General features: G+C 37.7%; 1 protein-coding gene across 1 annotated transcript in view; it reads right to left on the bottom strand.

Annotated features, from left to right (window-relative positions):
- Positions 1 to 843: 843 nt before the first annotated feature.
- Positions 844 to 27,909, bottom strand: part of cdh5 (cadherin 5) — a 68,041-nt gene continuing 40,975 nt past the window's right edge. The window contains exons 10-15 of the mRNA XM_030156293.1: positions 27,124 to 27,233; positions 26,469 to 26,571; positions 13,776 to 13,906; positions 9,507 to 9,621; positions 4,186 to 4,318; positions 844 to 2,629 (exon numbers count right to left, since the gene is read on the bottom strand). Of these exons, the coding sequence (XP_030012153.1) occupies positions 2,245 to 2,629; positions 4,186 to 4,318; positions 9,507 to 9,621; positions 13,776 to 13,906; positions 26,469 to 26,571; positions 27,124 to 27,233 (977 nt within the window). The 3' untranslated portion in view covers positions 844 to 2,244. The remainder of the gene's footprint in view (positions 2,630 to 4,185; positions 4,319 to 9,506; positions 9,622 to 13,775; positions 13,907 to 26,468; positions 26,572 to 27,123; positions 27,234 to 27,909) is intronic.

Here is a 27,909-nt window from a genome sequence, read left to right as displayed (position 1 = left end):
ATTTTGCCAGTTCATTGCAGGGCTGACATAGAGACAAACAATCACTCTCACATTCACACCTATGGGCAATTTAGATTAACCAATTAACCTATCAGTGCACCTGGAGAGAACCCATGCAGAGAACATGCAAACTCCACACAGAAAGGTCCCACCCCCCGTCAACTGGTATTGGAATCGAACCCAGGACCTTCTTGCTGTGAGGCATGAGTGCTATCCACTGCACCACCGTGGTGCCCTAGCATGATTTATTAGTAAATAATAGCATGATTATTTACTAATGAAAACAACGCGATGAATATTATATCCTATTTTGGTAAGTAGATCCTCCTGACTCTGCCTAAATCTTAGACACTGGACCTTTAAGAACCAATTAACAAATCAAATATTCAACCCAAACAGAAGCTGGAGCCTCTTTTACATTTGTATAGAAATGCACATATCAGGTTTGTGTTAAAAATAAAGAAATTCATGAAAATTGCTAAAATCTGGGATCAAAATGCATGGAAAATGTTTCTAGGTCTGTTAAATGATCATGGCTCTGTTTCAGTTCGTCCACATATTGAATCATATCATTTCTGACCTGATAGTAGCTGAAAAGGATGAGAGGTTAAAGTTATTCGTGCCACCTCAGAGCCATCGGCTGTCCAACAAGCTGCTTTTGCCACTGTGCGTTTCCTGAGTTATCTGAATGACTTTTGTTCTAGTAGACCTCGGAGAGTTGGGCTTTCATCTCAACAATAACTGCGATGAGAGGTTCTGTCAAATAAAAGCTGTGAACTCACTGTAATTCTGTCTGAGCTGCTGCAGTGCCATTTCCTCTGTCTGTCTGGCTATTGTCTTTTCTCTCCTTAGAGCAAAATAAAAAAGTCTGGGAACATAGACACTGACAAAATGATTCCTCATTCATATCAGACGCCCAGACACAACAGATACAAAGATATAAAATGTTTTTTCTAAGAGTTTTTCCACAGTTAAACTTTCCTTAAAGATGGCATTTTTAAGTATTTCAGATGAAGAAAACACACATTTGCCTGTGATCAAACACTTCCAACCTCTTTGACTTAAACCTCTTGTGGCTGCTCAAAGTTTTTCACCTCAAACAATATAATCCCTCAAGTGATCATATTTACAAATCAAATCATCAGCTTCGGATCAAAAATAAAATCAGTGCAGTGTTTGTGGCCCTTTGGTTAAACAAAAGAAAAAAAGGAAAAACACATCAAAGATATAAAAGATTACAGGCTGTCAATTCCAAGAGTGACGAGACAGACAAAAGAAAGAAAAATATGGTTTTAAAAACTGAAAACAAGGAATGAATAGATTTGACGTGCACCATTTTGCATCCCCAGGAGGACTGAAATGAACAAATTGATATTTTCCTTCTAAATCAAAGCTTAAGATATCCACAGTTTCCCTTTGGGATTAATAGTGTTGTGTTTTATCTGTTTTATAATACTGTCAGTCCATGATTAGAAATATAGCACATATGCATTATTTGCAATGCATAAACAACTACATAGAAAGCAGGGGGTGCAAAATGATGCTTTATGAAGTAGATGATGCATAAAGTATATTAATAACTCATCAATATCGCTGGCCAGCAGTGACCCGATTAACCCGTTGATTATCCAAGACGGATTGCAGTAAAGGGTGATTTGTGTAACCCGATCTATTACAAGGGCTTTGTTGTTACTCTTCTTCTCTGTGTTGGAACAAAAAACACCAACACAACACAGAGTCCACACTTTCATCTTCTCTCTCATTTGTAAATCAGTCACTTCTTGCTTCCTCTTGTGGCATCATGTTTCGCTGTTAGTTTAGAAATCTTCCCAACATCGATTTAGAGGAAGGAAAGAGTGCAATGGCATCAAAAAAAGAGACACACACACCCTTTGATTCAACAGGATGGAGCTTCCTCGAGTCTGATGAGGCTCTAATTGGGAGTGAACAGATTGGGGAGACTTGACAAACTAACAAACTCACTGAACTACACCCAATAACAAAAGTTAGTTGTTGTTACACTGGAAACAAGAGTGCCCTGATTGTATTTTCAGAAGCTAAATTAGTCTTTGGAGATCAATGTTGTCATGTTGCATCTTTGTATATGAATATGTGTGTGTCCTGCATGCTTTTTGGCAGTGTGCGAGTGGATTTTTATGGCTATTTTCAACCACTGATGCACAGCGTGTTTGTGTGTGTGATTGTAGTTTGGCATCATGTATGCTTATCTGCAGATCCTCTCCATCAGTATTGATGGTAGTAATCAGGTCTGTCCACGCCGTACAGCTCGGCCAGGGTCCTGAACCTCGGTCCCCAGTCGTTCAGGAAGTCGTAATCCAAGTTTGATCCAGTGGAGGAGCTATCCAAAGAGCTGAGGCTTCCAGCTAAAGACTCAGGACCCTCGTAGCCGTAGATGTGCAGAGTGTCATATGGGAAGCCGTCTCTGTCGTGGTCTGCCTCATCTTTCTTCACCTCGATCATGGCGGCCATGTCGCCCTTACATGCGGTGGGCTGAGCGTGGTGGGTGGGCTTCTGGACCATGGCATAGAGAGACGGGTGGGGGTGGTGGTCTGGGTGGCGCAGCAGGGAGCCATCATGGCAAGCAGAGGTGAGGATTGAGACATCATACCTGCAGAGAAAAACATTTGTATATTTATGCTTGTCTTTTGTCACATTTAGTTTTACTCATGAAACACAATGTGTGCAAGCTTGAGTTCTGGTAAAATATAATAAGTGAATTACCGCATTTAGAAATAAAGTTACAAAGCAAATCCTAAGTTTTTAAATTACATATTTGCACATGCATATGTAGGATACATTCTGTATCATAGACTGGGGTGCTGTTGAGGGGGTATAAACATAACAAATTCATGGGGCCCAGCATTCCTGGGGGGCCCATACAGCAGTGCAGTGGGCCTGGAGAGTTAGAGGAATAATAAAGCGTCTTCAGTTTCACTTTCACTTTGCACTGTTCGGACAACCATGGACTGCAACCCCCCGCCCCAGCTCCAACAGATTGTTTCCAGTGACTTTCTTGTAGCAAGTGCCCAACATGATTATGTTATTATTCAGGGGGCCCAACACTGGTAGCAGCGCCCCAGATCATAGAGCACACAAAACTGGGAACATTCTGGCATCTTTAAATGCAAAGTGCATAGTTACAACCATTAGCTGTATCTCCATCTAGATAGTACTAAAAAACATACAGTATTTGATGTTGTGAAGTACTGTGGGATCATGGGAATTGCTAAAATCTTTCTGATGTGAACCTGGCAGAGGTAATGCATACATATAGATATGTAATTTTGGTAAAATGAAATCGAACCTTAGTGCATGCCATAAGACATATCAAGCACGTTGCAATTTGACTGTGAGTAACTACATATTCATGAGGTAATACTGAATTTTTTTTAAATATGTAGTCACTTGGATAGTTTTTTGAGCCTTTCTTTTTTAGTTCCATTGGATCCTGTCCTTGATGAGCACTCTTTTTTGTTTTTGCATTTTTTTTCTTGTGACCCAGTGCAGCACTCACTAGTGACATTTTTTTCTTAATTATCTACACAGTTCTTCTGAAGACAGACTTTGTGAGAATCTGCATTTCGATTAACTACCAGTATTTTTAGTATTTTCATCAAAAACATACATTTTCTGACTGCCACTACATTATCACTTTCTTTGGCCCTAAATAAAGCATCATGACAGCATATGCTGCAGTTAATATGCTTAGAATGCTAAGGATTATGTATGGTTTTACAATATTTCAAGTACAATAAGATGAGATTTAGATTAAACTTTAATATGTCCTTCTGCCTAAACTGGGTCAACTGATTATTAGACACAGCAGAGTAAATAAATATGGGAAATATATATACTGAGTAGAATTTTCAAAAGAAAGATTAATAAAAGGATTTGAAGAAAATGAATGAAAATGAAAAAAATCATATTGTCATAGTCAACCCATTACTATTTAATAATGTAAATTTTGCAGAATTATTACCTAGAAGAGGAATATTTAAATTAAAAGGTTTTATAATACAGAGTACAGTGCAGATGAGAGTACCTCCAAGCTGAATGAATTGTCATTATAGGAACTGATGTAATGTTGTGGAAGTAATTACAAAAGAGCGTCTATGATTCTGCAGGTCATGTTTGTAATGTAAATGTTTTTTCTTGTCCATTTACCCATTAGTGTCCATCTCTCCTCCTCCCTCCTCATCGTATGTGACCAGCTGTTCGTGGATCTCCCCGCTGTTCTTCATACTCGCCAGTGAGTCCTTCTGGTAGCGTTTCCTCATCACAAACAGGATCACTATGACTGGAAGTAACAGCAGAGGAGAGAACGTTAAGCTGATCGTCAGTCAGAGTATAAATCCTCTTTTTGCACTAGAAGTTAACACACTCTTCACAGACAAAAGGCAGTGAGTGGCAGCTAACAGTCAACTGCAGATCTAATCAGGTGCCGCAGGTACGATTGGGAAATGAAGTAAATCACTCCATGACAGAGATGAAAAATGTAAGAAATACATGACTTTATACCTGTTGGACAAAAACATTTTGTCATAAAAAGAGGCAGAAAACAGCAGCAGATTGACTTGCCAGCTTTTCCAATTGAGTAACAGTCCCATAAAATTAGGCCAGAAAAACCACAACAGAATTATAACGGGGGCAGAAACCAAGTGAGGAAAGTAGAACAGTAATGAGCGAAAGAGACTGGAAAACAAGTATGAATGAGGGGAGAAAATGAGGAGCGGATGGTTTAAGGTGTCTGAGATGTTCGCCCCAAGCATGAAAATCTCAAATGAATCTGCTCAACCAGAAACAGACGCAAACTCTGCAGAGACTGAGAGAAAAAGAAAAAGAGGGGAGCATAAGAAACAGGAAGAAAGGTTTAGTGAATGCAGGAGGAGATGTGGAATAACACGGTGGAGAGGGGGAAAGAAAGAAAGGAAGGGAAAAGAAAGGAAGGTTATAGCTGGCAGGTGATGGAAAATAAACAAGTGTGAGGGGAAAGGAAACAGAAAAAAGAAAGGAAGCTGGAAGCCAGTAAAGAAAAAAAGATAGGAGAAAGATCTTTATATATAAAACTTGAAGATTTGTGAAACCACACCTATCTTCATTAACACATTCTGAAAAAGTCACATATTCAGCAGAGTGTAAGAGTGATAAATGTGTTATTTTTCACCATAAAAAACAGAAAACAACACAAACAAAGAAAAAACTGAATGGAGATGGAGTCAGAGTCCGTAGGGCTAAGTGGAAAAGGATGGTGGTGAAGGTCAGGGTTAGGCAATAAGGTGAAGCTGTGGCAATAGTCTAGCACCGGACTGGAGCAGAGGAGCCGCTTAAATAGGGACCTAATGGAGATCTGTTCCAGGGGCGGAGCCAGCAGGTGAAGCAGATAATCAGTCTGAGGGGGGGGTCAGCGGTGACACAGGAGTGTACCGTTACAAGGAGCAGAAGACTTTAGCCAAACACAGGCCTTTTTAGTATTAGTATAGCAAATTTTTGTATCGGATAGGCCTTTTGTCCACATGAAATCAGCGTTTTCAGTCACTGAAACTGCAACTTTTTGAAACCGGGTCCCAGAGTGGATAAATTTGAAATGCTGGTTTTTGCGTCTTCATCTGTAAGACCAAACCATAACCTCTCTAAAACGATGATGTCATAACCCCACGTCTCTAACCTTTCACCCCAGAAGCAAGACGCTGCTTCACAACAACAACAACAACAACAACAACAACAACAACAACAACAACAACAACAACAACAACGGCGGACCACAGAGTAGTGCTTGTGCCACAACAGCTGTTGAGCTTATTGGAAATATTGAATCAAAATCTTCGGCTACTCTTTCATTACAATACGCAACAAACAGCCATAGTTAACAATATTCACTACATGCTCTTGGATCTACCACAGACAGGGGCAACCAGGAGGAAAAACTGGATCAGACCCAGTAGAACAGGGGTCTCAAACATGCAGCCCGGGGGCCAAATGTGGCCCGCCAAAGGTTCCAATGCCGCCCATGGGATGAATTTGCAAAGTGCAAAAATTCCACAGTCAAGGCTGTGGAACTCATTTTAGTTCAGGTTCCACATACAGACCAATATGATCTACAGCAAAATAATAGCATAATAATCTACATAAAATAATGACTCCATATTTTCTTCTCTTTTTGATGTGAGAGAAAAAAAAATACACTATGCCTATACATAATGACAACTTCAAATTTTTGTCTTTGTTTTAGTGCAAAAAATAACATTAAATTATGAAAACATTTATTTTTACAAACTATCCTGTAACAATAAAATGTGAAAAATCTGAACAAATATAACAACCTGAAATGTCTAAAGAAAATTAAGCACAATTCTAACAATTTTCTGCCTGTTCCTAAGTGTTTAGTGTCTTTGTAGATCCGATCCATAATGCACATGTAGAAATGATAAGTTGAGGCATAATATTGTTAAAATTGTACCTATTTTTCTTAACAAATTTCATTTTTTTCAGGTTATTCACATCTTTTTGTTTGAATAGTTTATTAAAGTAAGTATTTTCATAATTTAATGGGGTTTTTTGCACTAAAACAAAGACAAAAATTTGGAGTTATCATTATTTATTATGTTATTATGCTATTATTTTACTGGTCTAGCCCACTGGAGATCAAATCGGGCTGAATGTGGCCCCGGAAAGAAAATGAGTTTGAGACCCCTGCAGTAGAACCAAGCAAGTTTCATCTTCTTCTCCGTTTTTTAGCGGGAACATTACAACCCCACATACAGGCCTAGCATTTGTCCCACATCGTTCTCATTCGTTTTCAGTTGTTTTTGTGTTGACGCAGATATTTCCTGAAATGACTCCGTGTTTACAGAGCACCTTTTTGAAAACGACAAAGAAAAAGATTGAATAGAAAAGATTCGGTTTTGTGTAGACATGGCCTTATTGAGGGGGTGGGTTATAAAAATATATGGCAGACAGCTATTACATCCAGTCGCTGTAAAGAGTCTGTCAGTTATCCATTAATATAATTTCATGGTAAAAATGGTGCTCAACGTCAAGTTTGTATGTATTTTGTTTGTTTACAATATCAGATGGTCTCATTAAAATCCACCATCCATCCCCACCCACACCCTGTACGTTGGCAAATTGTATTTCCATGCAACAAAATCAAAGCACAGGTTATATCTGTAGGAAAATGTAACGTGGGCAGCTTTGGGTTTATTGAAAACATTAGAATATTTATAATTTAGATGCATGTGAACACAATTACTGTAAGACAAGGAGGGCTCATATCATGTTCATACAAAAACTGCTCCAAAATTCATTTTTTGACCACTTCCTCAAACAGACTCATTGTATATAATTGATGTTCACTTCCTCCACTGATGTTCACAGACTGTAGGGGAAATAAATCTGATGCAGCTTCACAGTACAGGTTTGACATCATCTTTACAGAGACATTAAATATAGACTTGTACGAAAGCCAACCTGATCAAACCTCACAGTGTCTTTGTTGTCTAAAGTTGCTGAAACAATATGTAAAAAGAAACTTGAGTTTGCCATTTTCTCGCTCATGTCCTGTGTTTGAACCTCACAGAGGAAGAACGAGGACAAGGAAGCAGGAGAAGGGAAGTAAATGAATGAAAGGAAAGAAGAATCACACAAGGAGAAATCAAATGAGAAAGCTGACAAGGAGGGAAGGAGGAGAGGAAGGATACTTCTGACATTAGTTTAGGCCCCGAGCCTCAGTCCTGATATGAACCTCCCTCTCTCTCAGCGGACGGGCAGCATTAGCCATGCCTTTTAGTTTAGGGTGAGCGGGACTAATTTAAGTTTGCATGGGAAACCAACAGATTAATCTTTTACAACACATGCTCTGCAGTTTAATAAGCTCTTGAGATATCAGACTTAGAGGGGACAAGAAAAGGGAGTTAAAAAAAAGAAAAAGTGGAAGACCTTTCTTTGTCGAAGGAAACGACTGAGAAAAATGTCTTTTTTTCGTCTGTCAAACCCGACTTCTTGTGAGAAAATGCGTTTGTGAATGGGGAGTGCGGTAAATTGCTTTGGGACCTGGCAGATAATGACAAGTGCATTAAATAGTTAATCTGGCCTGCGTTGGAGGTGTTTGATAAAGGGAAAGAGAGACAGAAAGGAGCATGTAGGGAAAGAGAGAGAGAGGGACCCAGAGGGAAAGAGAAAGACGAAGATGAAGAAAAAAAGTGAAGGGGAACAAGGAGAGAAGGGGAGATAGTGAAGGAGTGTATTAATAGTTAATAGGTTGAGTGTTTGGTGGTATTTGATAAGCAGACGGCACCTAAAGAGCTGATAAACTCTCCTCATTACCACTCCTATTCTTCAGCTGCTTTTCCCACATTTCTCCTCTTTGGCATCTCTCTTCTTTAACCTCCTTCTGTCTCCCACTGTCTTATTCCACCTCACTTCTATGTCTTACTCGTCTCTCTTCTGTTTGCCTCCTTCACCCCCTCCACCTCCCATATCTAAGTCTAGATATACGTTTTTTTTTTTTTTTTTCATCTGTCACTCCGCCGCCTCCGTCCCCCTTTATCTTAAAGTTCTCCTTTGCTTCTTCTTCTTCTTCCTCTTTCTTCCTCAGCACTTCTCATCCCAGATCGCTCTTGTTTGGCCAACTATCTCCAGCGTGACTCTCATCCGACATGACAAGTGTCTCTTTTTCCCCAGAAAAAAAAGGAGCAGGGGGCGAAGGTATCAAAGAGAATATTGAGCTCACAACCGCAGGCATTATTTCCACATCCGCTGCTGCATTATTCATAAAACCAACAACACCAGGAGGGGAAAAGTTCCCCGCAAAACACAAACCTTATTTATCGCAAAGCAAGGGCGAATGAATCTGTGCACACGCCCCAATCACTCAACGCTGGCGTTTTGCATCTATCATTGATGCAGTCTTCATGAATTCCCCGAGCAAAAAAAACAAAAACAAAACTGAAAAAAAAAACATCTAAATTGCAGAGACTCCCTCTTACCTTTTTGTTAACCATCTACAATAAAAATATAATTTCTCATACATGTGTTTGTTTTCTTTTCACCATTTTCAGATTCAAATCTTTAAAACTTTATTATTTATTTGCTGATCTAAATAATCAGAGTTGAATCAAAAACATTGAATCATTTTTGTAAACACATTATTTCTTGAAGAATATTCTAGAGCAATAAACTAATATATTTTCACAGGTATATAAAAGCAAAAGGAAAAAGGAAATACACTCTTGCCCCTAAAGTTGGAATCATTTTGTTTTCAGACACATTCTTCTTTTTATTCCTATTTATACACATCAGTAATCAGCTTTGACCAGCTCCAATGCTTACATGCTGAGTCCCACTTACACTTTGTCAGTCAAGCATAAATCACATTGTCACAATCATTTCTTGGTAAAATGTTAAATGTTTCATTCCAACTTTATGGACAAAAGTGAAGAAAAGATGCCAGAAAGAGAACAGGAAAACAACAGTGGGCTTCAACCTACCCAGGATAGTGAGTATGCAGAGCAGAATGGCTATCAGGGCGTGAACACTGACTCCCATCCTGAGAGCGGCAGTTTTGCACTGAGTAGGAACCCGTCTGGCATCGCACCGACAAGCCTGTAGAGGTGCAAGAAAACATCAATACACTCGAGTATCATGTTTTTTGTTTTGCAATACAGCGCTAATTCTCAGTACAGTAGTGGTGCGCTGCTACCGTCAGCATTAGAAACATGGCTAACTAGAAGGCTAACGAGTAGAGCTGAAATTATTAATAGATTAATCGACTTGAACTGATTGAAGAAATTATTCAATTACAATTTCAAAGCTTTGCATCCTTAATTTTGGTGCTGTTAAACGTTGGTTCCGCTGCTGTGTTTCAGACAGATGCTTACTGTGACGCGCATGACACCAGAATATTATTATATTATATTGTTCACTTATTCTGCCATATTTGAATTATTGTATTGAAGTATGGGGCAACACATATATGAGTAACACAAAGCCATTGTTTTTATTACAGAAAAGAGCAATAAGAATCATGTATAATGTTAATTTCAGGGAACATACAAATGAGTTGTTTATTAAATCAGGATTGTTTAAGTTTAAAGAATTGGCTGAATTAAGGACATTGCTGATTGTGTTTAGAGCAAGAAATGGACTTTTGCCTGCAAATTTAGTATCACAGGATGAAGAACATAGAAGGAGGTTTAATTTTAAACAGCAAAGGGTACGGACTAATGTGAAGAAAATGTGTATTTCTGTTGTGGGTGTCAGGATGTGGAATTCTTTGGCAGTGGAAGAGAAGAGCTGTACAAATATTTTTCAGTTTAAGAGTTTGTATAAGGAAAGAATAGAGAAGCTTTATAAAAGCACGTAATGACATAATTCAATTTATGGATGTTGGATTTGTTGTATTTGCATTGACTATTATGTAAACTGTTTACTATAATAACTGTAATGGCAACATATCTGATGTAAGCATATGTTTCAAGAAAGGGGCAGGTATTATAAGTTTTCTTCTTCCTGCTCCTTTCCAATCATTTAGATTGGAATGAATGAATAAAAAAAAAAAAAAAAAAAAAAAGAATCACCACAAAATTGTATGTTAGTTACATCTTAGGTTGTTAATAAGTTGTACACAAATTTGTTGAAGACTGCAGTGCACATATTGTTTGTAGATGTCATTGACTTGCCTATTCAAATAATAATTTAATCAAATCAGATCCAAGAAAATAAGTAATAGATTAATCGATTACAAAATAGTCAGTAGCTGCAGCTCTAAACATTACATCTCTACGTCTCCGTTAGTCCATTCATTTGGGCAGGTTCAGGTTTTGACTTCCACATAGAGACTGTACATAAGTAAATGGAGCCACGGAGATATTACCTATTGGATTTTGGATTTTTTTTTTGGAATTTTAGCCGTTACCATCTTCATCAGGCAAAAGTGACTGAACCTGAACAAAAGGGAGGAGCTAAGAAAAGGGGTTATGGGCGAGTTAAAGCTAAACACTAGCTTACTGACAGAGTAAAGGGGTGAGTTCACTATATATTTCCCTGACAAAATTCATTTTTGGTCTCGGTGGGGTCATTTATAAGGGTAAAAATATCTTAACTCACTGAACAGAAGCACAATAACTCAGACAAAACAGGTAAGCAAGCTGTCAATCAAAGGCTGACATGACAGACACCTTCTTTTGGCCCTAAAATCTTATTAATAAGGCAGTAATTTATAAAAGCATAAACCAATAGACATGTCAGAAACCTTAAAGTGAATGAGACTGGCGCGACTCCAAGCCAGGCATCTGCACCCATCACCCTTTTATTTAAAAAAACAACTATTGTAATCTATCTTCAGCCATTTGAGTCATTTGATGCATTGCTATAGCATTAGCAACCTTGACAAGCTAGCAATATCACAGCAGATGGCTAAATCCAATAGAATTAGACTCACTCCTGCAGAGCAGAGCAGGAGTGTGGGCTCATTTTAACTCCCACTGTGATGAAATAAGATGAATGAAGAGCCACTTGGAAAATGTACCACACCAAAGTGAAAAGCATGGGGAAAACAACAAAATTAAGAGGACACTTGACATCTTAGCTAATGCTAATGGATTATTTTGGAGCCCTCTCAACTCTCTCTGGAACAAGGTAACACACTTTCTGATAGATAACTGGAGTGGAAGACTCAAATGGCTGCTGTTTTAATATTCAGATTCAGTCGTTGGATGTAAAGTATCAGTATCATCGTCGGTATCAGCTAGGTTTGATGATGGGGAGGTGCCCTATTGTCAGAAGGCCCGTCAGACACGGAAACATCAACATATTTCACCGGTTTTAGCTTCACTCCATTGGTTACCAGTGCGTTTTAGAGTTGATTTTAAAATTCTTCTATTTGTTTTTAAATGTTTGAATGGCCTTGCCCCCTCCTACCTGTCTGACCTGATCCACCCCTACACCCCCTCTCGTGCTCTCAGGTCAGCTGATCAGCTGCAGCTTGTGGTTCCAAAAACTAAGAAGAAGCTTCGTGGGGACCGTGCCTTTTCTGTTGTCGCCCCAAAGTTGTAGAACCAGTTGCCCTTAGTTGTTAGACAGGCTCAGTCTCTACCTGTCTTTAAATCACATTTAAAAACGCACTTTTTCTCATTAGCTTTTAATCAGTGAGTGACATGTCTGTTGTTTTATGCTGTTTTTAACAGATCTTAATTTGTCTTTGTTTTTATGTTTGTATTTTGTTGTTCTTAGCCCGCTTAACACCCTGTGTTTTCACTAGTTTTATTTACTTATTTAATCCCTTGTTTTATGTTTGGTGTACGGCACTTTGGCCAGCTGTAAAGTTCTTAAAGTGCTTTATAAATAAAGTTGGTATGGTATGGTATGGTATGGTCAGTCACAAAATCAGATGGCCCATTAGTCAGAAAAGGGTTAGGGTAGTGTTTTTCAACCTTGGGGTCAGGATCCCATGTGGGGTCGCCTGGAATTCAAATGGGGTCGCCTGAAATTTCTAGTAATTGATAAAAATTGTAAAAACTTGCTAATAAAAAAATACTTGGTGAGTTGAGAGAGACAATCACAATACATAAAAGACATGACAAACTATGAAGGTGAAACTGAAGCACTGTGGTACTGTTTATCTGTCAAATGTTCATTGCGGTCAGTTTCAGATGCTGAAGCTCTTTCATAATTCATAGTTTGAGTTCTTGTTTGTTCAGTATTAATTGTCAGCCTTGTAAATATAAGCTGGACTGACTGTACATATCCTGACCAAGGAAAATAAAATTCTCACTTTGTGCAGTAATCTACACCTGGATTTTCTGCCTCCGTCCATAATAATATACATTATATAGCCTAAATGTTGTCTAAAATTAGTGTTTATTTGCAACATTGTAAGCAAACTATTACATGATTAAAAAAATAATAATTTTAGCAAAAAAAAAAAAAGTCTCTGTTTTGAATGTCAGGGGTCGCCAGAAATTTGTGATGTTAAAATGGGGTCACAAGCCAAAAAGGGTTGGGAACCACTGGGCTAGGGTTATATTTATCAACTAAATCCAAACTAATTGGACTGACTAACGGGCCTTCTGACAATAAGGTGGGCACCTGATGATGCTAACATTAGCAGTGCCTTCAGCTAGCATAAGGCTGTTAACAGTATGAGGCTTATATTACTTCCTTTTTTGAATCATGTTTAAGTGGAAGAGTCACATGGCTGACGGTAGACTACAACACCGCAGTTTTTTGCCATATTTTCTAACTTATTACACCTGAAAAACATCAGGACATAAATCAAACTGGTATTCATTTTATAATAAATTTACATAAACTACAAACTCATCATATTACATGGGGTTACTGGAATATAAATCCACATATAGGTCTGGTGATTACAACTAAGTGCTTATCATTATTGGTAATATGTGTTTATTGCAACCATAAGTGTATGTGATAAACATAAATGTCCTTGTATTGATTTACATTCTGTTGCTTCTTTATGGCAGGCACTGCAAGCATGAATATAATGGAAACTGTTGGTTGTTTCTGTCTGTGTTTTTTATTGTTGTCTGAGCAAAGGTTGTTGAGTGTCCTTCAGATGAAAAAAAAATCCCACTGTGTTCATTTTTGCATAAATTAATGAAAAACTAGGTAAGCGAGTGTTTCATCACTGCAAGGAATCTAATGATGGAAAAAAAAAAAAATCCAAAAGAACGAGTCCTTGTATTTTGTCTCTGATTTATTTAACATTTCCCCTCACAGATCGGTACACCACATACCTTTATTGCCAGGCGGGTGATGCTGGTCTGTATAGGTCGTCCTCCGTCACTGATGCGCACTTCCACACTGTAGTCTTTGGGGTCATCCAGATTGAACGGCCCCTGTTTAACCATGACATCTGCTGAGTTATCTGCACAGGGAAGCACAGAACACACATAATGAGGTTAGAAAATACATCAACCACCTTTGCTTCATAAATGTACCTTTTCTTTCAGCAAAATCTATGTCTAATTTGTCTGACTCATAGCCTCTTCTCACTAAATTGGCTCTTATGTTCACCTGCTCAGTCTCTAAAGGCTACAGAGTCTATTTATACAGCCAGTGTCTCTTCTATAGATGGAAACAAGATGAGATACAAAAGAGAGATGACAGTTTTTACCACAGAGAGCATTTGGTGTTTGACTCAGATGATATCAGAAACAACATTTTGTTTATTTTTACAATCTTTATGTGTTACTCAAAGTTCTGTAAATAGTCAGTTGGATACATCAGATGACAACATTGTGAGTACAAAAATAATCTAATTCCTAACAGTTGCAAGAGAGGTTTGACTCACAAGTGTAGGCTAATAGAAATGTGATGAAAAAAAAAAAAACACCAGAAAGACAGAAGTGTGAAGCAGAGCTGCAACAATAAAGTCATTTGTCAAATCCCTCAAGGCAGCAGTTTCCTGCAGAGCCGAAGGGGAGAGCTTTTCTCCACAATGTCTGGCCACTGGAGGAATTTGAGTGAACACAATGGCAGGAAGGACTCTGAGTACATTCAAATGGACCTAGACCTGCTGTAGTCTCCAGTTTGACTTGAGGATGCAGACAGACTACTTAAAGCTGTAGTTAAAAGGTACGGTTAGATTAAATATAACAATTTCTTGCTGATAGGTGCATTTTTTAGTCTCTAACTTGAATTTAGACTTGGGAAACGACAGAGTCTCTGAGCTACTTAAAGGTGGGGTGTGAGATTTTTTTCCTGGAGCATTTTTTACTATATTGCTTAAAATCCCCTTCACACCCCGATTACAACCAATTAATTAAATGCTCTAACACAAAAAAAAAAAAAAAAAAAAAAAAAAAAAAATTTAGTCACCTGTGGAATGGACAGGACTGAAAAAACACCATCCAGTCATTTTAAGCACCCAATTGAAATGATTGAATGGTGATATGTCAATCAAACTCAAATGTCATGTGTCCCTCCCCCCTCTGTGCGTACCCCTCTTCGTGCATTAATCGTGCGTTCTCAGAGGCTTGGAGCACTTGTTCAGGAAAATAAGCCAGAGCTTGGCTATATTAGTTATATTAGGATGGAAAGTTCACCGGCAAACTGTTTTGTCACTAACATAAATCACAAAGAAATGTAACGTTAGCCAGATAGGTATGAACTGGGGCTGTTCTGTAAGAGCGGGGGTGTTGGAGGAGACTGAATGAGGTATGCATGGATCGGGGCCAGAGCTGGGGCTACCAGAGCCTAGTGAATTGTTGCAGTGCAGCGCTCGTGAACCCTCCAGAACAAGCATTGCACGCACCAGTACTCTGGAGGCGTGGCTTCGGGGGGATGTCTGAAGAAAGGGATTTGGACTTTTGAATTGAGTATTTTCAAATTGTAGCTTGCTCAAACCGTTTTTCTAAGCTCTCCTACCCCACCTTTAAATACAAATACTGGGTTTCTCCCTGGGAATTAACATGTTACACAAGTCTTATAGTCCTTATATCAGGGCTGTCAAACATATGGCACATGGGCTAAACTGGCCCATCAAATGGTCTAATCTGGTCTGTCTGATAAATTTATGAAATGCAAAAATCACACTGATTAAATTAACAATCAAGGATGTCGAAATCATATTAGTTCATGTGTCACATGACAGACAAATTCAATCTCAAGTGGGTCAGACCAGTGAAATAAATCATAATAACCTATAAATAATGACAACTCCACATTTTTGCCCTTGTTTTAGTGTAAAAAAGTAAAATTACATGAAAAAGTTTCTATTTACAAACTATCCTTTTGCAAAAAATGTGAATAATCTAAAGAAAATACAAACAACCTGTAATCTCCTACCCCCTAAGTACAGCTTTAACAATATTCTGCCTGTTACTAAATGTTTGGTGCTTTTGTAGATCCACTGTGATCTGTAAGTTATAATGCATATGTATAAATAATAAAACAATAAACAGAGGTATAATGTAAATTGCACTCATATTTCTTAAGAAATGTTTTGTTATTCACATTTTTTTAAAGGATACTTTGTAGACGTAAACATTTCTCTTAAAACATAGAGAAAAGATTGGAGTTGTCATTATTTATAGGTTAAATTATTATTTTACAGGCTCACTCCATTGAAATTCATTTCAATCAATAAATGGAATAGTAAAAAAATTTAAATTAGAGATACATCAATTTGAAGCCTTCTTGGTTAAAATAGTGGTGATGTGATGAAAACAGTCATGTTTCATTCATTAATTCATTCATTTCCCCTGTTTTATATTCATCATTCATTATTCACAACACAACCTTTCCATTTATCATTTCAGAACAAAAACTAATTAAAATAAAAATGGAAGTGATAAAAATGCTCACAAATTAATAATAGAAGGGATGAAATGCATGTGAATTGCAGTGAATACTGAACAGAATGATAACGTGTCAATTGATTTGATAAACTGGTTGACAGTTTGTTGGAAACGGAGCTGGTGTGACAACTGTCTACTGTTCATCATTCCCTAAAACAACAACAACAACAAAAAAAAAACCTTGATCATTTAGATTAAATGTTCAGAGCAAGATAATATTGTAGCTGATGAGCTCAATCACTAGAAAACCAAATGAGGAACAAATGCACCATAGTATCATGGTCACTTATATGTATTTTTAGAAGTGATCTGCTCAATGATTCAATAAGACTATGACAGTTTAATCTATATGTTGAGGTCTGGCTCCTCATTCCAATGGACAGGTCTGTGAAAATGGCCTGGAATTTAATCAGAGACAGAGGGTTTGCACTGACATCGGGGAGTTGCAAAATATGCTGCAACATGACTGCATTTACAAGGGGAAACCACAAAACCAGGAGTAAAACAAACCATTATCTGCTTCAGTTAAAAGCAGTTGGACGCTGACAATTGACCACAGAACCAGTGATCCATGAACACTGACATACGACAAATTAGGTGTAAACACTCCGACACACACTAGGAAAATCCTAAAATCACTCAAGCGTTTACATTTGGTCGCACATTTTTCCACATACACTGTTTGAACAATAGACAAAACATATTAAAACCTAATGTTTATTCTAAGCCTCAGCCAACAGTAGTTATGTTAGTGCAGCTGCAAATGAAAAGACTAAAAACATAAGCAATGGACCGTACTCACACAGCCTCATTTTCCTCTTTTCCCTCATTGTGCTGCTAACGAAATGCGAATTCAAGTTGCATTTGAGATGAATAAATTGTGATTATTTCACTGCTGTGTTATTTTGTAAGCGACTGAAAAAACAACATAAAATCTGCAAGGATATTGGACCGTATTTTAACATATTTGAAAGCAACAGTTTTCCTTCATGTCTTTGCAAACATTAATGTCTACCATTACAAAATATGATAGGAACGATGTGTAAATTCATGCTGTAAAGTGGTTGGTCAGTTGAAAAGGTAAATATTTCACAAATCTTTTATACCTGTGCTACTGTATCACATAACAGCATCTGACAGGAGTCCTATAAGAAGTAGCTGAATATTACTGATAAAAAAATAATAATTTGTCATTTTTATGTAAAATATGGTGAATTCAGCTGACTCTGATGTACTGTACAACTCCCACAAAAATCAAATGATTACTGCAATTCTACCAAAACTAACATCAAAATTCCCACTCAAGTAAAACCTGAGCTGGTACTTGGATGAAACAGTAAAAGATGTTTTTTTTTTCCCTTAAGTTTTTGTGTAAACTTTCTTGAAAGTTAAAGCTAATGAGCTTGGATCAGGTTTTTCTGCTGTATTGTCTCAAAGACAACATGTAGTCAGAGAAGGTATGTGTGGGAGGACACGAGTACAGACGAAGCCTTAACAAACTAAATAAAAGATTAAAAAGGCTTCTGTCCTCCTGTCATCTCATCCCTCGTCTCCGTCTCATCCGCTGCTCTTTCTTTGTTTGAATTCATCTTTTTTACGTCTCTCTGGATGTCTGTATTTGTCTCACTGTCCCGTCTACGTTTCTTTTGTTCTCTCTGCCTCTCTGTCTTGCTCTTTGCATCTCATTAGTCCTCCGTCCTCTTTCTTTCTTTGTTCCGTCTCCTCCTTTTCTCTGTTGCCTGTCTGGTATTAATGTACTGAGCTTCATGTAGCCGACTGGCCTCCACACACACTCCTGTCACTTGACTGTGCAGCTACAACGACAGTTTAAGTGTGTGCGTGTCTTTTCGTGTCTCGTAATGAAAGCGTGGTTGTGTTTTTGCAAGTTTTAAAGAGCTGGTAGTGCATAAATATTTTAAAAGCCTTCACTTTGCAGCTGCATGTGTGTGTGTGTGTGTGTTTGTGTGTTAAGTGGTGTGAGGTGCTGTCAGATGATTTTTGGGGGCCACAGTTCTGAGTCACTGGGGGAAACACTGGTTGACACTGACAACCTGCACTTATCAAACAACTGTCCACTTCCTCTGTGCACATCTCCTCCTCCTCATCTGTGTCTTATTTGTCCTCATCTCATCTCCTCGTCCTCGTCTTAATGTCTTCTTTCACCTTTGTCCACCTCCATTTCCCTGTCTCTCTCTTCTTTCTTTCAAGAACAATTCGTTAGAAGCCTGACTAAAATAAATTATAAGATGCATTCAAAGTTCCTTTTATTTGTAGTGCTTTAGCCACGTGCAGCACTTGTGTACATTTTTTTTTACATTTTCTCTAATTAAGTGACCTAAGGGTAATATCATTGAAATGTTACACCGATCAACCATAACATTCTGACCGCTGACAGGAGAAGTGGGAATAATACTGATTATTTCATTACAGTGGGATCTTTCATTGGGTTGGAAATATTAGGCAGCAGGTGAACGTTTAGTCCTTGAAACTGATGTGTTGGAAGCAGCAAAACGAGCAACATAAGGAACTGAGTGATACTGTAACTGGTGATGACTGGATCAGAGCATCTCCGCATCTACAGGTCTTGCTGGGTGCTCCTGGTCTGCGGTGGTTAGTACTGACTGAAAATAGACTAAGGAAGGACTTCCCAGTATCAGGACTATTGATCATCTGTGGGAGGTGTTGGACAAATACATGTGATCCATCTCTCTACTTCCAGGACTTCATGGATCTGCTGCTAACATCTTGGTCCAGATACCACAGCACACCTTCAGAGGTCTGGTGGAGTCTAGGCCTAGGGTCAGTGCTGTTTTTGTGGATAAAGGGGAACTTTCACAATATTAGACGAATGGTAATAATATTCTGATCCCATAGATCAGGGGTGTCAAACTCATTGTAGTTCAGGAGCCACATTTAGCCAAATTTGATCTGAAGTGGGCCGAACCAGTGAAATAATAACATAATAATATATAAATAATGTCATCTCCAAACTTTCCTCTATGTTTTAGAGCGAAAAAAGTAAAATTATGCGATGAAAATGTTTACATCTACCAACTATCCTTTAAAACGATGTGAATAACATGAACAAACTAAAATTTATTAAGAAAACTAAGTGCAATTTTAACAACATTATGTCTCAGTTTATCATTTAAATGTGTAAATTACAACGTACAGATCACAGTGGATCAACAAATACACTAAACATTCAATAACAGGCAGAATATTGTTAAATTACACTTCGGACATTTTAAAATGTTCATATTTGTTCAGGTTATTCGTGTTTCTGTGAAATGTTAGTTTGTTTTAGTGTAAATACAGTAAAATGACATGAAAATGTTTACATTTACAAGGACAAAAATTTGGAGTTGTGAGTATTTATAGGTTATTATGATAGTATTTCACTGATCCGACCCACGGGAGATTAAATTGCTCTGTATGTGGAACCTGAACTAAAATGATTCATATCTTAAATGTAATTTTTACATTTCACAAATTCATTCCAGGGGCCAGACTGGAACCTTTGGCGGGCCGGATTTGGTCCCCGGGCCGCATGTTTGACACCTGTGCCATAGATGTTGGATTAGTTGAGATCCAGTTGTTGTTCTTTAGATGTTTTTGGTAGATATGAACCACTTTACACTGAGAATGAACAACAAGATGTGGAGATGCTCTGACACAGTAATTTGGATATCAGCATCTCTCCATTGTCAAAGTTCAAATCTCTGTTCTTGCCCATTTTGCTGTTTCCAACACATTCACTTCTAGGTCTACATGTTGATTTTCTGCTTATAATAAGCCACCCATTAACAGGTCACATATTAAATAGAAATAATAAATATAGTAACAACCAACACAAGCCATTTGGATGAAGAGGCAAAAATAGCCCCTCATATGAGCACAAACCAAACCAAACAGCAACAGTGACTATGTTTAGATGCATACCGTTAATATTAGTAACACTATTATTCTGAAAATACCAATATTCTGAACCGGACAGGTATCATGTAAACAGGATATTCTGTTTGGATATCCCAAATTAGGCCTTTTCCAAGTGCAGTATTTTCTGACTAGGACAAGTGAAATACAGTGATACTGGTACTGGTCTACACTGGTCTACACTGGTAGACAGTGTTGGGAGTAATGCCTTAGAAAAGTAAAGGGATTACAGTAACAGATTACTTTTTGCTGTAACACAGTAGTGTAAGGCATTACTGATCGATTTTCAGTAACATTTTACTTGGTACATGTTCAGTAGCACTTGTGTTACAACATACTTTTCACACACTTAATTGCTTGACGAAAAACCATAAACAAAACAAAAATCAGCAAGACCGTGAGACCTTAAGGACTCAAAAATGCAGCAGGAATGTTCTATTTCCTGTTGGTGTTCAACCAAGTGAAGATGGATGAAGATGACAGAAGACAGTCCATTGTCCACATGGACGTATGCTCATTACCAACCCTAACCCTGCTTTCAAAAAGCTAGTTAGCATGATCCCAGTGATCAGCAATGACAAGGTAAGCTAACATTTCTATTACTACTTAAAATTCTTTATCAAATGCAGATTTATCTACCGGTGTTCTCAGCGCTGCATCCCCTGTTTGAACCAAGGTTATAATAGTTTTGGATTTTTCATTATAGTTTAGTTTTATTTAGTTTTGACTTTTTTTCCTCTAATTCAGTTAGTTTTAATTCGTTTTTAGAGCAGGTGTGCTAGTTTTTATTAGTTTTCATTTTTTTCTAAATGCTTAGTTTTAGTTTAGTTTTGGTATTAATTTTAGTTTAGTCGTATCTTTTCTCTTCTTCTCCGTCATATTCACATAGATCCCATACAGGACTCTGCTGCTTTCTCACAACTTTAGTCTCCATGTTTCCAGGTAGAGTGGGAACAAGAAGACGACTAAACGACAAGTGACCAGAAGTGACGGACCGTGAAGTACCGTATGGTGTTGCTAGCTAAAATTGCTAGAGCGAAATAAATCACTTTTGTCAATCCGACGTTGACAAAGACAAAAACGAAGGGAATTTTATCAGTTTTATATGTTTTAGTTAGTTTTGTAAGCGCACAATACAGTTTCAGTTAGTTGTCCTTTTTTTCTTTTAATTATAGTTTTTATTTATTTCAGTTAACGAAAATGTTTTTACAATTCTAGTTTTTGTCATTTCGTTAGTTTTCGTTAACGATAATAACCTTGGTGTGAACATGTAAAAGGTTGAAAAAAATGCAAGAGTTCCTGCTGGGATTCAAACATTGTAGACTGTAGAAACCCAAATTTATGCATCCCAGGGCACTCCTATCTCTTTTAGTCATGTAACGCATTATGCACTTTGCTGTCTTAACTCTCTCTTTTTAATTAATGTGCTGTAAAATATTATTTTTTTTTAGGGTGGCTATTGTCATCAGGCTGGGGACTACAGCAAGACACTAGAATTGTTGGCTAAAGCTGCTCCTTTTTACTGTTATTGATACAATTAATTAATTGGGATTGTCCACGATACAATAAACTAATAAACGAAACTAAACAATTCTGAGACAGTAATATTGTAAGGTAAGGAATTACTTTTAAATATCAGTAACAAGTAATCTGTAATGTATCCCACTTTGGAAGTAACTGGCACAACACTGCTGGTAGAGATCCTGAAAATACCACATTTATGGTCAAAAGGAGAAACAAATCTACTGTTAAGCATTAAGGAGGATATCAACAGGTTTATAGATATGTGTGTTCCTGAAGGTGTTTGAGAGAACAACACAGGCAGGCTGAGATCACACAGCAGAACACCTGCCAGTGGAGAACTTCAGAAAAACAGTACTGGCTGAATCTAAACAAGAATATTATTTCCTTTAGCCATGTAAACAACTTTGTTTGCTTCTAATTTTGTGTTTTTTGGAATAATGGCTAAAAAGTGGAATATTTTTCAAGTAAATATAGTCATTATCACAGCATGAACACAACAGTCTTCTGGTTTCTCTGGCATTTTTATCTGACTAATTTAGTAAATTCTCTAATAGCTGGACCTAATCTGAAACTACGAGAATCTCTTTAATATTTGCATAATGACAAGCTACGGTATTGTGTAATTCTTCTTTGTGTTTTCGTACGTTCCATTATTTTCCTTTTGTTATGTTTCTTCCTTTTCTGTCTTCTATACACGTACTCCTGTTTTTGATTTGTCCTTCTCCATTATCATTTCTTCCCTCTTTCACCTTTTCATTCCTGTGTTTATACCTCTTTATCATTCCATTCCCTTTAATTTGACCTCCTCTCTCCACTTCATAACGGTCCTAGTTTAATGTTACACATGTCTGACTCCTTCTGTTACCCTCTTTCATCTTTTCATCTTCAACCTATTGCGTCTTTCTTTCCTTTCACTCTCCTGCGTCTTTCTCCTCCTTTCCTCTATCGGTTCAACATGTTACCCCCTCCAGGCATGAGCAAAGAGGAAACGGAGAAGGCACATTCATGCTTTTATCCCTCTGTTTATATTTCTGTCAGTATGTTTCGAGTTTCAGTTAAATTAAAATATTAACACTTCACCTAAATCTTTCATCTGACTACCTACAGTAAAGCTTTCATCTATTCATTCATTTAATATTTGACTAGAACAGTTGGTAACACTTTTCCTCAGGCTTTGATGTATGATAAGGCTATGTGATGATCAAAACTGAAGAAAACTGTTTTACTTGTGCCAGTTTGCATCCTAGGTTGAATAACCCAAATAGGCTGTGGAAACCTGATGTAACCTAGAACCAATTTTTGCCTAAATATCACTAACTGGATGAAAGAAAACCTTTTTTTGGAGTTTTACAACACTATCATTGTCAACAGCTGTTTATGTGAACTGACTTGTTAAACCATGCACCGTTATATCTTTAACAGTGTTATTCCCAAACCACATGTAAATGATGCTTCGAATCTAAAAAAACAGATGCATAGTTCAACAAACAGTAGAGGGAGTTCATTTAAATATTTAGGTGAGAACATTAAAAGCAGACTGAACAGCATTTTTCCCAATGTTCATATGCAGATTGGGCTGAGGTTTTCACATTTCAAGTATCATTATTTCTGCAAGAACAGATAAATGTAACGATTCTGAAGTATTCTCATTTGGTCCTTTGGAGTTTTTTCATATAAGGTTAATATAGAATAGCTGAAATTCTTACAAAAAGGGGGGTAGGGTATTGTTTTCGACTGTGGCCATCTATACCTCACCAACAGCATCAGTCTAAACTCAGGCAGTATAAACTATACTGCCTGAGTGACTCTCGGGAACCCATTATGTTTTCTTTCCTTTTACCTTAAGACTTAACTATTATCATGAGTACAGGGTGGGGAAGCAAAATTTACAATGAACATTTAGTTGTTTTTTCTCAGCAGGCACTACATCAATTGTTTTGAAACCAAACATATATTGATGTCATAATCATACCTAACACTATTATCCATACCTTTTCAGAAAATTTTGCCCATACGAGTAATCAGGAAAGCAAACGTCAAAGAGTGTGTGATTTGCTGAATGCACTCGTCACACCAAAGGAGATTTCAAAAATAGTTGGAGTGTCCATAAAGACTGTTTATAATGGAAAGAAGAGAATGACTATGAGCAAAACTATTACGAGAAAGTCTAGAAAATACTATTAAAGAAGAATGGGAGAAGTTGTCACCCGAATATTTGAGGAACACTTGTGCAAGTTTCAGGAAGCGTGTGAAGGCAGTTATTGAGAAAGAAGGAGGACACATAGAATAAAAACATTTTCTATTATGTAAATTTTCTTGTGGCAAATAAATTCTCCTGACTTTCAATAAACTAACTGGTCATACACTGTCTTCCAATCCCTGCCTCAAAATATTGTAAGTTTTGCTTCCCCACCCTGTATGTCCCAAGAAACATAGTCAGCCACAGCCTAGATAACCGGAGAGTCAGCTGGAGAGTCAGCTGATGTGCCCTTGTAGGCTGATGTGCCCTTGAGCAAGACACTTAACCCCCGCCCCCCCATTTGCTTCCAGGGCGCCTGATATGGCGAGCCCACTGCGCCTAGTCTTCGGTGATGGGTTAAAGGCAGAAGACAAATTTCGGTGTGTGGTGCATGTGCATGTTTACGTGTGTGAACCCCTACTGACAAAATAAGGATTCTTAATTCTTCTTCATTCTTAATGATATTGTATTTCATAAACTTCCAAAAACACAAATCATTCCGATGAAGTCTGTCTCTAACTCTCACAGAGGTCTAACTTTGAATCTTTGCACTGATCAGGAAACTCAGAGGTGCGTGTTTGTGTTCATGTGGTTTTTGTAAGTGTAACAGTGGTCATCTGGTACTAACTCCTGACTACTTTAGTAATTAGCTGTTGTATTTTATAGTGCCAATGATAAAATATGGCATATTTTGTTTTGCTATTTTGTCATACAATCATATCAATTACATAGTTGATAGAGATTTCCCTTTGGTTTAGACTATTTCAGTGCTACCTGGATGCCCTTTTTACTGTGTTTTCTGAAAACTTTGGGAACATCTGTGGAGAGTTTGCAGATCCTGCCACAAGAAAATTGAATTTAAAAACAAACAAACAAACAAATAAATAAATAAATAAAAATATTTGAAAGAGTATAATTTTACTTTTTTTTTTATTGTCACCAAACTACACTCACAGTCAATGAAAATTTTGAGACCATATTTTTTGACAGAATTTTTATTTTGAAACCCTAAACTGGAATTTTTTCATATGAATCATGTGTTTAGGATATTGGCATACAGAAACAAAAATCTAAAATTTCAAGAATAATTTCAAAACAAAAAACTTAACAAAAGAAGACGGCACCTGCCAAACACAAAGTCACAACAGTAGCGGTCCTGGTCAGGAGTTGTCACTCTCTCTTGCCCTGGATGCGGTCTATCGTCAACAGAGCCTGTGGTGTTGTGGCGTTCAACCAGGGTTGGGAACAGCCCGTACACCTGGCTATATCACTGTAGCTCAAACCAGCCTCCACCATACCCAGTGCCCGGAGACGTTGTTCACGTGATAGACGTGGCATGATGCCGTTCACTGGACTAACAATGGTGGCCTTTTTTGGGCCTTTATACAGGCCTTCAAAACCAATCCTCAAATTGTGCAGATACCCACTGAGTATTGCTCAATGTGTATTTGGTCCACTTTTGCAAAGAGACCAACCCATGTGCAATGAACCGTGACAACATGACAACCCATCATTTTCTCAACTACCTGAGCACTAAGTCATCAATAAATCCACCATGAATAATTATAACCCCCCTACAAGTACAAATATGCATACATTTCTACCTTAAAGTTTCTATTGACTGTCAGTATACATACTATATATGAACAAGTATATAATATAATAGTAATGATAACATAATATATAATGTACTTTGTTTTACTATACTATACTATATTGTAATGAATTTTGATATACTACACTATACAGTACTTTACAATGCTATACTACTACTACACTATACTGTACTATACTATTCTTTGCTATGTTTTTTTATTTATTTGGATCCCAATTTCCCTGAGGTCCCCTATATTTACATTATTGTGCTCCGGTTTGACAGTTCAGAACATTTCAGTATTGTTGCTACTATGGACACCTTCAAGTGCAGTTTCATTTATCCTAATAAAGCTTCAGCAAACATACTGTTTATATACAGTCATTTTAAGTCTCGATCCTTGGAGCAGAGCTTCCATTGGCATTTTCAACATGTGCATTAATTATCTGTACATCTGTGTTTTCTTTATAAGAACCACAGCCGCATTGCGAATAGCTTCAACGTTTGGCTGAGGTGACTTAAGAATGCATCAAGAGTCATCTGTGAGTCCTCTGAGCCACTTTCTGTTATTTTCAGTGTTTACTGTTGTTCATTCCAGGCAGCACTTATGGTCCCAGACAAACTCTCTAAATCCCCCGTCTGGTTGAGAGAATCGAAGCATGCTTTGAGAAGTTAAAATAATTTCAACTTTCAGCAACAAAGCACTGTGCTTCAAATGGAGTTTCAGCGGTTGCATAGCAACAAGTGCAGAGGCCAGTACATCCTCTGAGCGCCGTTTAGAGCAACAAGCGAGAAAAGAAAGGTAAATATATGCTCGGCGCGCACACAGACTTACTGCCATAGTCTTTGATGGAGAAGTTGGAGCTCGGGTTGGCCAGGCTGAAACTGAAAGACGCCGGCTGGTCGTCTTTATCTGTCGCTCTCAGGGTCCCTATCACCTGAAGCAAAAGAAAACAGAAATGTGGGGAAAAAAACTGTTAACATTAAAGTTAAAAATTTCTCCTGAATTTATAATGCTATTTAGTCCACCTATTGCAGCCATGTAATGACACTTACACCCTGGCCATATAAACAGTTCCTAGACTTCTGTTCCTGAAGGTCCAATAACATGCACTAATGTGTGTGTTTCTGTGTGTGTTTCCGTGTGTGTTTGCATGGTTTGCTCAGCTCTTGGGATAAATAAACTTTACACAGTTATTGCAGTTCATTTTTTTATTTATTTTTCATGGCCAGAGAAGATTATTTGCATGTTAAGATACTGCAGGGGGGTTTTCATAAGCCCAGGTTGATTACATTACTATGTCTGCTTTGTCCAATTTCAACCCCGGTTTCCAGAGACACACATATGACTCTGGAAAATACAAACATACAGTAACTGCACTGCTTTTTAAAAATATTCCAAGGTTCAGATCATGTAGGGCACAGATAACAAATAAAATGAAAGCACCAAACAGTGGAGTTTGCTGGAAATATATAACAGTGTGTCTTACCATGTTAGTAGCGTCATTCTCACAGACAAATATGTCATCGGCTGCAAGTTCAGGCTTGTTGTCGTTTATGTCTTGAACTATAATGTCAACTTTGATGAATGACTCCAAACCTACACAGAAGAGATAATGGAACATGATTACTGACACGTAGATGATTTTTGCAGGTGCTGATTTTGTAACTTGGCAACACTGGATAAAAATGTCATAATTATGTGTGGGATGAAATATAATCAAATGTAGAGATGAGGTGTGAAAATTATCAAGGCAAGACGAACAAATCCTTTAAAAGAGAAACGGTGGAACATTAGTATAAGTACAGCACATCTATTACCATGGGACTTGATCAGTGCTTTCATAAATTCTTCACCTTCTAAGTTGCTAGTAGGTTGTTTTTTTTTTGTGACTCCCACAGCTTGACTGTCAATATCATTAACAGGCAGATGTGACGCAGATTATCGCACCAGTGATCAAGGTGTCTATCTCTACTAGAACCGATTAAGGTCGAGTGACTGAAATGTTCTTTTGTTCATGAGCTGTTTGTTTGGCAGGTTTTTTTTTTTTTTTTTTTTTGTCAGATTAGAGCAGCTTTTACATTTGCTTTACATCACTGGTGTTCTTTTTTGAATGCCTCTTTTTGTCTCCTGAACTGAGATTTTGAGACTATCTTTAGCAGCGTGCATGTACTGTATATTGAGGACCTTGTCAAATAGCTCAGAGGACCATTGAGTTCCTTAAACATCATGACAAGACACTAAAATAGATTTTTGAATCACGTGCGCCGCTCGT

The sequence above is a fragment of the Sphaeramia orbicularis genome, chromosome 15, assembly GCF_902148855.1.
Source record: "Sphaeramia orbicularis chromosome 15, fSphaOr1.1, whole genome shotgun sequence".
Classification (NCBI taxonomy): Eukaryota; Metazoa; Chordata; class Actinopteri; order Kurtiformes; family Apogonidae; genus Sphaeramia; species Sphaeramia orbicularis.
The sequence above is the reverse complement of the archived record's forward strand: the minus strand, read 5'-3'. Positions and strand labels throughout refer to the sequence as shown.